Source organism: Vicugna pacos, chromosome 28, assembly GCF_048564905.1.
Source record: "Vicugna pacos chromosome 28, VicPac4, whole genome shotgun sequence".
Lineage (NCBI taxonomy): Eukaryota > Metazoa > Chordata > Mammalia > Artiodactyla > Camelidae > Vicugna > Vicugna pacos.
This window is the reverse complement of record NC_133014.1, coordinates 17,975,940-17,987,129: the sequence shown is the minus strand read 5'-3', so window position 1 is coordinate 17,987,129 and position 11,190 is coordinate 17,975,940. Positions and strand designations below refer to the sequence as shown.

At 40.8% G+C, this 11,190-nt stretch overlaps 1 protein-coding gene across 1 annotated transcript; it reads left to right on the top strand.

Moving 5' to 3' along the window:
• The first annotated feature begins 854 nt into the window (after positions 1-854).
• MRPL19 (mitochondrial ribosomal protein L19) lies at positions 855-7,600 on the top strand. Its single transcript, XM_006203782.4, has 6 exons — positions 855-982; positions 1,182-1,299; positions 3,853-3,971; positions 4,182-4,316; positions 6,924-7,105; positions 7,236-7,600. Exons 1-6 carry the CDS (start codon positions 880-882, stop codon positions 7,455-7,457), a joined length of 879 nt encoding a protein of 292 aa, XP_006203844.1. The 5' UTR covers positions 855-879; the 3' UTR covers positions 7,458-7,600.
• The last annotated feature ends 3,590 nt before the right edge of the window (positions 7,601-11,190 follow it).

Below are 11,190 nucleotides of genomic sequence, written 5' to 3'. Positions count from 1 at the left end.
CTTCGTCCCAATTCTATGCTGAATTCTCCAGTTCATGGCCCTTCACGAACGTGCATACACCACACACTCCTTCCTGAATATGCATGTACCTTTAGCTTAAAAATTCCTTAAATTGGATGTTCAGGGAGACGCTGCTTTGGGAAAGATCCCCTGCATTCTCCTCACTTGCTGCAAGTAATATGTCCTTCCTTCCCCCAGTCTCTGGCTTGGTTTTGTCTTCTGGAGTGAACCCAGGTTTCCGAGTAACATTATTCCTACCCCCAGCTGCCCAGCCCAAACTCCAGTTTAGCTGCTCAAAGGAGTAACGCTTTCTGTCCTCTCGGGAACTCTGTGCCACCTGTTCGGTCAGGAGCTATTTTCTTTCTTGCATGTAACACAGTGAGGAGCAGGTAAATACGGAGAGAAACGGTGAGCAAAAGACAACCCCCGCGCCCTCCAGAGCTACCATGCAACGGCAGAGAAGACGCTAATCTAGTGATCACACAAGGAATCAAAAACGAAGTTAAAAAGTAAAGTTGCAAATGACATCAGAGCTGGGAATGGAACGTACCTAGTAAAGATAAGAGCCTATAGCATGGATTTTGATGTAGTGAAGTTTTGCCTGAGAAATTGAAGACAGAGTTAATTCAAAGAGGGAGGAAAGCTTTCTCGGCTGACAGGACACCCTCGTGGAGGGGTATAAATTGGCACATTGCGGGAAGTAAAGAAGTAGGGTGCACTTTCCCTAAAAAATCCAGGCTTTGGTGGGGATCAGCGTGAGGAGGGTGGTTATGGAAGGACTTACCTAGTTTGTCCCTTAGCAGCCGCCATCCAGCCAGCCGTGGCCGCGACCTCGCCGCACTGATTACTGGGAGTTGTAGTCTCGCGGAGTGAGCAGGCATGGCGGCCTCCATGGCGAGGGTCGGCCGGCCTGCAGCAGGCCTGGGCGGAAGCTTTCGAGCCGCCAGGGCCCTGCTCCCCGCGCCATCGTCTGTCGCTTGCGGTAGGTGCAGCGGGCCTCGCGAGCTCGCCCGCCGAATGAACCCAGGGTCAGGGTAGGGGGGAGACGAGTCTGGAAGTCAGCGGGCGACCTCGGGGGAGGCCTCTCGTGGGACCGCGAGTCCGGTGCGGGGAGATGGCGAGGTCTGGCCGGAGCTCCGGGCAGGCGCGGGCCGGCTTGACCTCTGTGTCCGCTCCCGCAGGGGCCCTCGCGGGGCCGGGCTGCCGGCGAGTCACCGGACCTTCGCATCCCGGCGCCTTCCAGCCGCCGCCGAAACCGGTCATTGTGGACAAGCGCCGCGCCCAGCGTCCGGAGAGAAGGTGAGGCCGGCGCCCGGGCCCGAGGCCCGCCTTTGGGGTCTGTGAGCTGTGGCTCCTGCGGTCGCCTTAGACCTGCAGAGCGGGTCTGCAGCTCCCGTGGCAGGAGCTTGTGTGCAGGAATCCGAGAAGGGCGCCCAGCCCAGTTGGTTTCCCTCTTTTCTTCCACCCAAGCCGGCGTGGACGTTCCCTGCAGTCTTACTAGGTTAGAACTTCAAGTAGGGATCCTCCAGGTTAGAAGCTCTGTGCCAAGATTTTTCTCTGAAGTACATCGTATTTTACTTCTTTAGGAACGCATCGTTCCTCCCTGGTTGGAAACGGATTGCCCGCAACAGTTTTAGTTCCGCAGCTCACTGTGTTTTACAGTCCCTCGCAAAAGCGATGCAGTGGTAAAAAAAATTTCCACTAATTTGTGTCTGAAACTTGCTCTTCAAGACAGTGTGCTTAAAAACCTTGTTTACTTAAGGACGGTGTTAACTTCGGAGGTACATGTAAATTTAGGTGATCTAGGATTTGCAGAAGGTGTTTCTGTAAAACTGTATAACAACCGTATTAAAAAGCGAATTTTAGGAGGGGAAGGTTGGTGTGACTTGTAGGCTTTTTGAAAGGGTTCTGCGTCGTCGATTGGATTATCTCTGTGTTTAACATTGAAAATATCCTGTGATTCTAAGTTGAAATAAACTTGGAGGTTACGAAACCTTGAGATTCTGAGTAAGATTTCTTTTTTTGTTTGTTTTTGTTTTTGAAAGTGGAAAAGACGTATGTCTCTTAAATGGCAGCACTTAATATAATTCAATTAAATGGGATTACTAATTTGGTAAACAGTTTTTAAAAAGTTTATTATAAAGTTTGAGGTCTTAGTAAAGTTTCTAAACTAAACTTTCTACGCTATAAACCTTTCCTCCTAGATGGTGTACAAGTTAAAGAAAGTAATATGGAACAAGGAGACGTATGTATGGACAAGAGACGTGAACAAAAATGAACACAAAAGTAATGTTTGTAATCAGAACTTAGAGCAGTCCAGATGCCCTTCAGTAGGTGAACAGGCACGTGCATTCACATAATGGGCAGTTACACGGCAGTGAAACATGAATGAACTAGAGTTAACAGAGATTAACTTCACAAACACGATGTGTGAGAAAAGCAACCTGCAGAAGAATTGATACAGTGTGATAGCATTTTTATATTGCCCAGACATAACATACATGTGTAAAATATAAAATAGTTTACAAGGGAAATTCTGCACTTTCACAGAGCAATCAAACCTCGCTCTCCCAATAGCTGTGCAAGCTGACATTATGTGTCTTCTGATACGACAGGATAAGATCACATAATCACCTCTGTAATATTTTTATTAAAAGTGTTTAACCTTGGTCTAGGCATGTGGATGAATAAACGAAACGAGAACCCAGGGATGGTCTGTAAGATTATAGGCTTTGACTTTTCAAAGAAGTTGGTGATAATGAAAACAGGAATGTGGGGAATAGTATTAGTTTAAGAAACTAAAGAGGCTAACAGCCAGATACAGTGTGTGAAGTTGGATTGTAGCTTGGATTAGGCACCAAGTAGCTATAAAAGGAGCAATTAGGTATATTTAAATATAAATTATATTAGCTTATACTGTTGAATTGATGCTGCAGTTCTTAGGTGTTACACAAGTGTTGTGATAAGTGTAAGAGAAAGTCCTTAGCAGTAGCCTCCTGAAGAGGGATGAAATGCCTTGCTGTCTGATGTTTTCAAATGTTTCAGGAAAAAAAAAATTCTATGTATAAATAAATAGGGAAAAATGTTGGCAGTTGATGAAACAATGTGTATTATATATATGGGTGGTCATTGTATTACTGTTTCAACTTTTTGGTAGGTTTGGCATGTTTCAAAGTAGAAAATTGAGGAAAAGGGAGAAATTCGTAGGAATATTCGTCACCAAATTTAGTTAATTACCCCATAGTATTAACTATGGGGGTAGGGAGGGGTGCATAGGGGCTTCAACTGTATTGATCATTTATTTCTTGAGGTGGCTGACAGGGACATGTATTTTCATTGTAATGTCATCCTTTTCTGTAGTTTAAAATCAGTTTGAGAACAGGAAGATTATTTTTAAAGTCAGTTTGCAGTTGGTGGTTTTTATGTTTCTGTCTTTTGCCACATAATTTATTATAACATGTACAACTCAACATGAGGCCTGTGGATATGGTCACAGGCTTTGGAATCTGACAGACATGCCTACATTTAAATCTTGACTCGATAAGTTCATAGCTAATGAAATAATAGGTCTGCTATTTACCCTCTCTAAGCTTCATTTTCTTCATCTTCACCTGGTTGTTGTAAGGATCAGTTTACACTATAGATGTTTAATAAAGCTTTTAACACAACTCTGGGTGAATACTTGGGAGCACCGACAATTCTAGAAATAAAATGGACTTTTCTTATATAGAGAAGGAAGAATAAAACATGTCAACATCCTAATCTTTTACTCTTTTTGGTAAAGCAATGGCTTTTCTTTTAACGATCTTTTAAGTTTGCTTTTTAATTTTTTAAAATTTATGTTTTTCACAGGTTCTTGAGTCCTGAATTCATTCCTCCAAGGGGAAGAACAAATCCTCTGAAATTTCAAATAGAAAGAAAAGATATGTTAGAAAGGAGAAAAATACTCCACATTCCAGAGTTCTATGTTGGTCAGTAACAGCTGGATGCTTTTATTACTAGTGGTTGGAGGGGAGTTTTCTTGGCATAGAGAAAATTGTTTTTCACCCGTCTGTGTTTTACCCGTATGAGGTACTTATTCCTAATAGTACGTTAAAATATTTAGGCTGTTTTGAAGTTCCCTGGAAGTGCTGTTGTTTCCGCATCTCATGTAAAAGTTCACTTCTCTTTTGAATTTCTAGGGAGCATTCTTCGTGTCACTACTGCTGACCCATATGCCAGTGGAAAAACCAACCAGTTTCTGGGGATTTGCATCCAGAGATCAGGAACAGGACTTGGAGCTACTTTTATTCTTAGGAATACTATTGAAGGGCAGGGTAAGTTTCATTTCATTATTTTGATTTTCTGGAAAATGGTATCTCAGGATTCTTTTTTATTTTCTTCATCCTGGGATAAGAAAGTGGAACTTGAAAGTAAAAGGGATCTCTGCGGGATGACATGGAGCCTGTGGCCTAGGAATGGTATGAGAATTGAGGTTGCTGAGTAAATAGAGTTGGTGCATTGCTTTCTCCTAGAAAAGGCTTCTTTTTGTTACAGGGACACCACCATTAGAAGTAGTCTTTCCAAATCATGGCAAAATCAAAGGAGGAGACGTGACTGTAGAGCAGTGTGGGGACATTCATTTTAGGAGCAGTTAACCCATGAGAACATTAAGATAAGCATAATGATGTCCTTGTAAGTTCATTTCTCCTGAAATGAATGGCCCCCATTTTGCTTCATACTACAGCAGTTATCACAATTATTAGTTATTTAAGAATTGGAGGAATTTCAAAAAAAGGCAAAAATACGTTTGCTGTGCCTAATAAGACAGAGGAACAAGTGGTAAAACTCTGGAAAAAGTTACGAATCAAAAGGCAGGAACAGTAAATGTTTCATGCTTAAAGTTGTGTCTTCGTGGTCGCTAACCGTGCAGTAGTGTGTTGAGAGAAACTGAACACATGACAGCAGTCGCTGCCTTCCCTGTCCTGTAGTGACTTGCGATGCTGTGCATGTAGGAACTCAGCAGGACTTGGCTGAGGATAGGAGCTTGTGCCTCCAGTCAGGCTGTATACTTAGAGTAATCTTGTAATAGAAAGTTGTGCTTGAGCAAAGATGTGACAGACCTGAGTTTGATCTTTTTGTTTAAAATTGAGACAATTTCTACCTCCCAGGGTTGTGGTCAGTTGATTGTGATGTTGTGCATGAAGTCCTGGACACAGAATACTCAAAAGTATTAGCTCTGTCTTGCCGCTTTCTACCATTAACGTCTTGACTATTCGTAACCTACTGGTACCTTCTCCATTGATACTTCCTACTTTGATGGTTCTTTCTAGTCCCTTGGCTTTAAATACCATCCATGTGGTGTTACTTCGCAGATTCATATCTTGTGGACTGACCCTTGTTACGGATTTGCACATACAACTACCTATTTGACATCTTCATTTGGGCATCTAAAATAAGCATGAAACAAGTTCAGAACAACAGTTTATTTCCTTCAGTGTGTTCTCACAGTTTTTTCTATTTCCATCAGCTGTACCACTCCCCACCCATTTATTTAAACCCAAAACTTAGGAGCTATTTTAAAAAAAAATATTTTATTATTATATTGTTTTAAAATTTATTTTTAATTTTAATTTTTTAAAATTTAATTTAATTTTTTTTTAGTGGAGGTACTGGGGATTGAACCTAGGACCTTGTGCATGCGAGGCATGCACTCTACCACTGAGCTGTACCCTCCCTCCAGGAACTGTTTTTAATTATTCTTTTTCACACATTCCAGTCCATCAGCAGTCTCTAGAACTTTGATCCCAGTTCTGTCTGTTTTCCCATGTCCACTGCTACCCGTCGTGTGCATGCCACCATCACCTGCCTGCAGCTCTGTGCAGCATCTCTCATGTACTATCCTGTCCCACCAGGTTACTGTGCTCCCGCCAAATGGGCATTTTTCTGGTTTCTTTGCATTTGCTGTTCTTCCTGCCTGGAGCATTCCTGGCCCTTCATAGAACCAGGTTAAATGTCATCTTTTCAGAGAGGCTTTCACTGACTATACGCTTTAGTTGCCCTCGCCCCAGTCCCAGTGTCATCACCCTGGATTGTCTTCACTGTATGACATTACCTTGGTGGCTTGTTTATTTATCATCCACTAGAATGTAAACTTTATGAGAGGAGAAGAATTTTACCTATTTTGATTTTGCTGTAGGCACAGCTCCTAAATCAGTGCCTATAACAATAGATTATACAGTGAATGCTGGCTTAAATCCTGGTATTAACACAGGGTGTCAATGTTGATCATGTGTTTTACTATTTATATATTTTTTGGGGATTAGTCCAGGAAACCTCAGGATACACTCTTCCCCTTAAATGTTCGATGATACAGATGATATATATTAACCTGTTACACATAGCATCTTGGAAACACTCAAAGCTATTTCTAGCTTGCTTCATGTAAGAAGGAGGGCTTCAGAGTGTTAAGAAACCAGGGCCATCTTAAGAGGACTTCTATACCAAAGTTAGAACTTAAAAATGTAGTTCCTCTTTCTGCATCATTAATTCTGTTGCTCTTAATGTAGAGGAGATAAAGCTTTATTTAAGTAATTAGGAAATGAACAAGAACATGACAGTGAAGAATTTATTTAAACTTCCAGCTAAGTTAATACTGTCAAAATTAAGGAGATACATGGCTCAATGCACTTATAGAAGACGTTTTTCTTTAGACTTTATCATTCTCATTCTAATTCAGGTTTTCTCATTTTTTTAATCTATATGGGTTTTGTTTATTTCTATTTCTGTAATCTTCATTTTAAAGATTATATATTTATATCGTATTTCCTACATGCAAAAAACCTGAGCTAATTACTTCATGAAATAGCTTTTATTGTAGTAAGAGGCATATGCAGGAATCTGAATTTAGATTGTAAGAATATGTTATATTCTTCTCTTCTTAGGTGTTGAGATTTGCTTTGAACTTTATAATCCTCGAATCCAGGAGATCCAAGTGGTCAAATTAGAGAGACGGCTGGATGACAGCTTGCTGTACTTGCGAGATGCCCTTCCTGAATACAGCACTTTTGATATGAATATGAAACCAGTAGCACAAGAACCTAGCCAAGAAGTCCCTGTTAATCAGGTATGAAGTTGTACATTTGAACTGGAAGTTCAAGAATAAAATCAGAAATACGTATCTTAATGACAGCTTTAGAGGAATTTTTGCTTGCAGCTGTCAGCCTAATGTATTCCCTGTCTTGTGTTTTCCGTAGCTGAAAGTGAAAATGAAGCCTAAGCCCTGGTCCAAACGCTGGGAACGTCCAAAATTTAATATTAAGGGGATAAGTTTTGACCTTTGTTTAACTGAAGAGCAAATGAAAGAAGCCCAGAAGTGGAATCAGCCATGGCTTGAGTTTGATATGATGAGGGAATATGACACTTCCAAAATTGAAGCTGCAATATGGAATGAAGTTGAAGCATCGAAAAATTCCTGATCTGAGAATGAATTTGGTTACTTGCAGAGAATATACTGACTCTCCAAGGATTTATGTAGAAACTAATTTTATATAAAAGGACCCAGTCATTAAATCAACTAAGATTCATTATTTTATGGGTATTATTAAAATAAATAAAATTAGCACACCGGTTTATTACTTTAAAAAGAAAAATACACATGCCAAGCGGTTTGAAGTCCATTCTCTTAATGGAGGCAAAGCCACAGTCCAACTGTTACCCTGATGCTCTTCCCTGAGCTTGGAAAGTGGATGGGATCACTTTTTAAATTTGTGAAAGAAATCATAAATACGAAAATTGTATGATTTAAAGAGTAATAGTAAGATAACCTTTCGTGTACCCACCATCGGGTTGAGAAGTAAAACATTTAGTCTAAGTAAAACATCTAAAAAGTTAAGAAATAGAACGTTTACTGGGATGCAGGAAGACTTGATGTGTCTGTAGTTGCACCCCTCCCCTGCCCAGAGGTGGGCGCTTTCCTGACTCCTGTTAATCATTCCCTTGCATTTCTTTTAGTTTATTACATACACATTGATTCTTCAACAATATAATTATCTTGAAAAATCTGTTGGCAGGTATAAAATGACAACATTGTCCTTATTACATGAAGGCCTCCAGGAGAGCGTAACAAAGTCTGGGTTATAGTCTGGCTTTAGCTTCCGTGGGAGTTTACAAAAACCACTTTTGAGGAAGTTCATGGCTAGGGTTATAAGTGAGTCCTGGTAAATAAGAAAGCTCACCAGAGGGCCTATGGCACGCTGTGGTGTGAACTGGATAACTGATGTCTGGCAAAAATGTGGTCAGAGGGAAAGACGGCTCTGCTCAGTCCGTGGTGAGCTAATCTTCAGCTCGAAGGAGTAGGTCAAATCAGTACCTCCATATGGTGACAGGAGTGTCTGTCTTTGCTGATCTGTACCTGAGATGGAATGGGAAACTGGTACGTAATCACATGTGGTAAAGATCAGCCTGTAGACAGTTCAGACCAGGTTCCCCTGGGCGTGCTGTTCCTCAGGTTTGAAAGAGTACAGCAAGTGGCAGCATGGATCTTGAGGAGGGGAACCATTAACCTGTCTGTATCTTGAATCCTTCTGCTCAGATCTATGCTCTTGTGCCTAATTTTTTGAGATTTTCATTTACTTCCCTCCTGTTCTGATCTGTTTTTTGGATTCTTCGTTTTCCTCTTTATTGGCTTTATTGTTTTCCATTTTAATGAAACACATCCTCTGGTAGTTTCTAGAGGAAGTATGTAGGAAAATTTTTGACCTTGTATGTCTGTCATATTTGATATTTTATAAAATTCTCGGTGGGAAATAATTTTCCTTCAGAATTTTGAAGGTGTTGCTCCATTGTTGTGTTTCCAGTTGTGCTGAGAAATCCAAAACCATTTTGACTTCTGTGAATGTGGTGAACCTTGGTATGGCTTTTATTCATGACGTGAGGTATCTGATGAGCCCTTTCTGCATGGCAGCCCGAATCTTTCAGGTCTGGGAAACTTTCAGACTTCGTTGATGATCTCTCCTCGGCTTCTCTCTTTCTGGATCTAGTGTTTTGATTTTGGATCTCCAAGACTGGATCTCTAGCTTTCTACCCTCCCTCCATCTCTTTTTCAGTGATTTCATTCAGTCTCCCAACTCTGCTGTATTTTTAAATCTCAAGATCCCTTTTTGATTTCTGGAAGTTCTTTTTCTCATGTGGAGCTCTGTCTTACTTTGTATTTCTGTCTGTGGATTTGTTCTGTTACCACTGAGGATATTCGTTGTAGTGTTCGTATTCTTTCTTTTGAAATTGTTTTTCTGCAAAGTCTTTTAACTCCAAATTTCTTCTCTGTGTATTTCTTTCTTTTTCTCTGTTTTAGGCTTTTCTGGGACACCTGGCAGTCCTTGGCTGTCTACTTATGGTGGACAGATAGTGGACTAAAAAGCTAATTAGAAGCCTTGGCCTTGTGGTAGGTGTTGTCTTTAGGACTGTCCAGGTGGGCTTTTTGGGAGTCCCCTCCTCCACATGAATATCTTATCTTCCTGGAGGCTAAGGGTCTTGTATGCCAGTGTTCTGGGTGCTGCATTGGAGAAGAAGAATGGGATTTCTGGCACTCTACATTTTTATGGCCATCGTATCCATCCCATCCCACACACACACTTTTGACTTAGTATGCAGTGCACACAGTGCAGAAAACTGTTTTAACTTTCTAGAAAATAAACCTCTCGACTTAGCTAGTGTGAGGGAGGGCCAGGCAAGCCATGGTGGGAGTTAAAAGTAAGGTATCAGGGATATAACCTCCAAATAGTTTTCATCAGCTTCTCATTATCTTAGCCACTGTCCTTCACCCCAAATTGCCAAGGTACTGGGTTTGCTGACTGGCAATTCTGAGGGGTGAACTGGGTTGATTTTTCACCTTTTCCCACTACTGGCTTGATTTACCTTCTTGAGTCTGTCAGCCCATCCATGTGCTCTTTCAGTTTGCAGAGTTTAGTTCTGTTTGTTTCTTGTCCTGTTCTCTCCAGTGGTTTTCTGTCTCAGCTGTATGTTTCTCAACATTTTGTAACTCCTTGCATCTTGTCCTGTGATGTCCTTCCTTGTGGGTTTGTCTTTTTCCCTGCGGTACATTTTAGTCATCATCTGCCTAAGTCGTCTGACAAGTTAGCCTATTTTGCCTACTTACTTTTCCTAGTAGTAGCTTTCTTTTGAGAAACCTTGGGGTTTTCAACATTCAGTGCTTCCTTGGTCTTGTCACTGACTTTTAGGTCATGCAGGAGACAAAAAGTAGAGTTACAAGACAACATCGCAGTAGTAGCTGTTATATTTTCCCATGTATTTACCTTTACTCTGGAGGTCCTTATTTCATCGCAAGTTAGATGTAGATTCAAGTTACTACTCAGAGCCCTTCACTTCTGCCTGAAGCACTCCTTGCAGCATCTCTTGTAGGACAAGTCTAATTGCCATGAACTGCTTCAGGTTTTGTTTATCTGGGGATGTCTGTGTTCTCCCTCATTTTCACACTTGATCTTAGCCAAAAGGCTGAGAAGCGATTCTCCCTCATTTTTAAAGGACAGTTTTGCCAGATGTAGAATTCTTGGTTGACAGTATTTTTCTTTCAGCAAGTTAAAATATTTCATTCCATTGCCTTCTGGGTGGACTCCATAGTGTCTGATGAGAATTAGCTGTTAATTTTACTGAGAATCTTTTGATCTTGAGGAATTACTTCTCCCTTGCTGCTTTCAGGATTCTCTCTGCCCTTGTCTTTTGCCAGTTTGATTATAATATGTTTTGGTGTTGGCCTCTGAGTTTATTCTACTTGGAGTTCATTGAGATTCTTGGATTTGCAGTTTCATGTTTTTCATCAAATTTTGGGTATATTTGGCCATTCTTTCTTCAAATGTTCCTTCTGCTCCTTTGTATCTTTCTTCTGGGACATAATGCACATGTTGGTCTATTTGATGGTGTCCCATCAGTTTTGTAGGCTGTGTTCACTTTTCTTCATTCTTTTTTCTTTCTGCTTCATAATCATGATCATTGTAATTGTCCTGGTTTCAAGTTTGCTGATCTTTTTTCTGCCTACTCAAACTGGCTGTTGAACTCCTGTAGTGATTTTTTTAAATGTCAGTTATTGTGCTTTTCAACCTCAGAATTTGGTTCCTTTTTATAATTTGTCTTTTTTTTTACATTCTCATTTTGTTCATACATCTCTTTTGAAATTTCCTTTAGTTCTTTGTCCAT

Coding starts and splice junctions, on each gene's coding strand:
- MRPL19 (XM_006203782.4), top strand. CDS start 880: ATGGCGGCCTCCATGGCGAGGGTCGGCCGGCCTGCAGCAGGCCTGGGC. Junction 983..1,181: donor GCCATCGTCTGTCGCTTGCG/GTAGGTGCAGCG, acceptor CCGCTCCCGCAG/GGGCCCTCGCGGGGCCGGGC. Junction 1,300..3,852: donor GCCCAGCGTCCGGAGAGAAG/GTGAGGCCGGCG, acceptor TGTTTTTCACAG/GTTCTTGAGTCCTGAATTCA.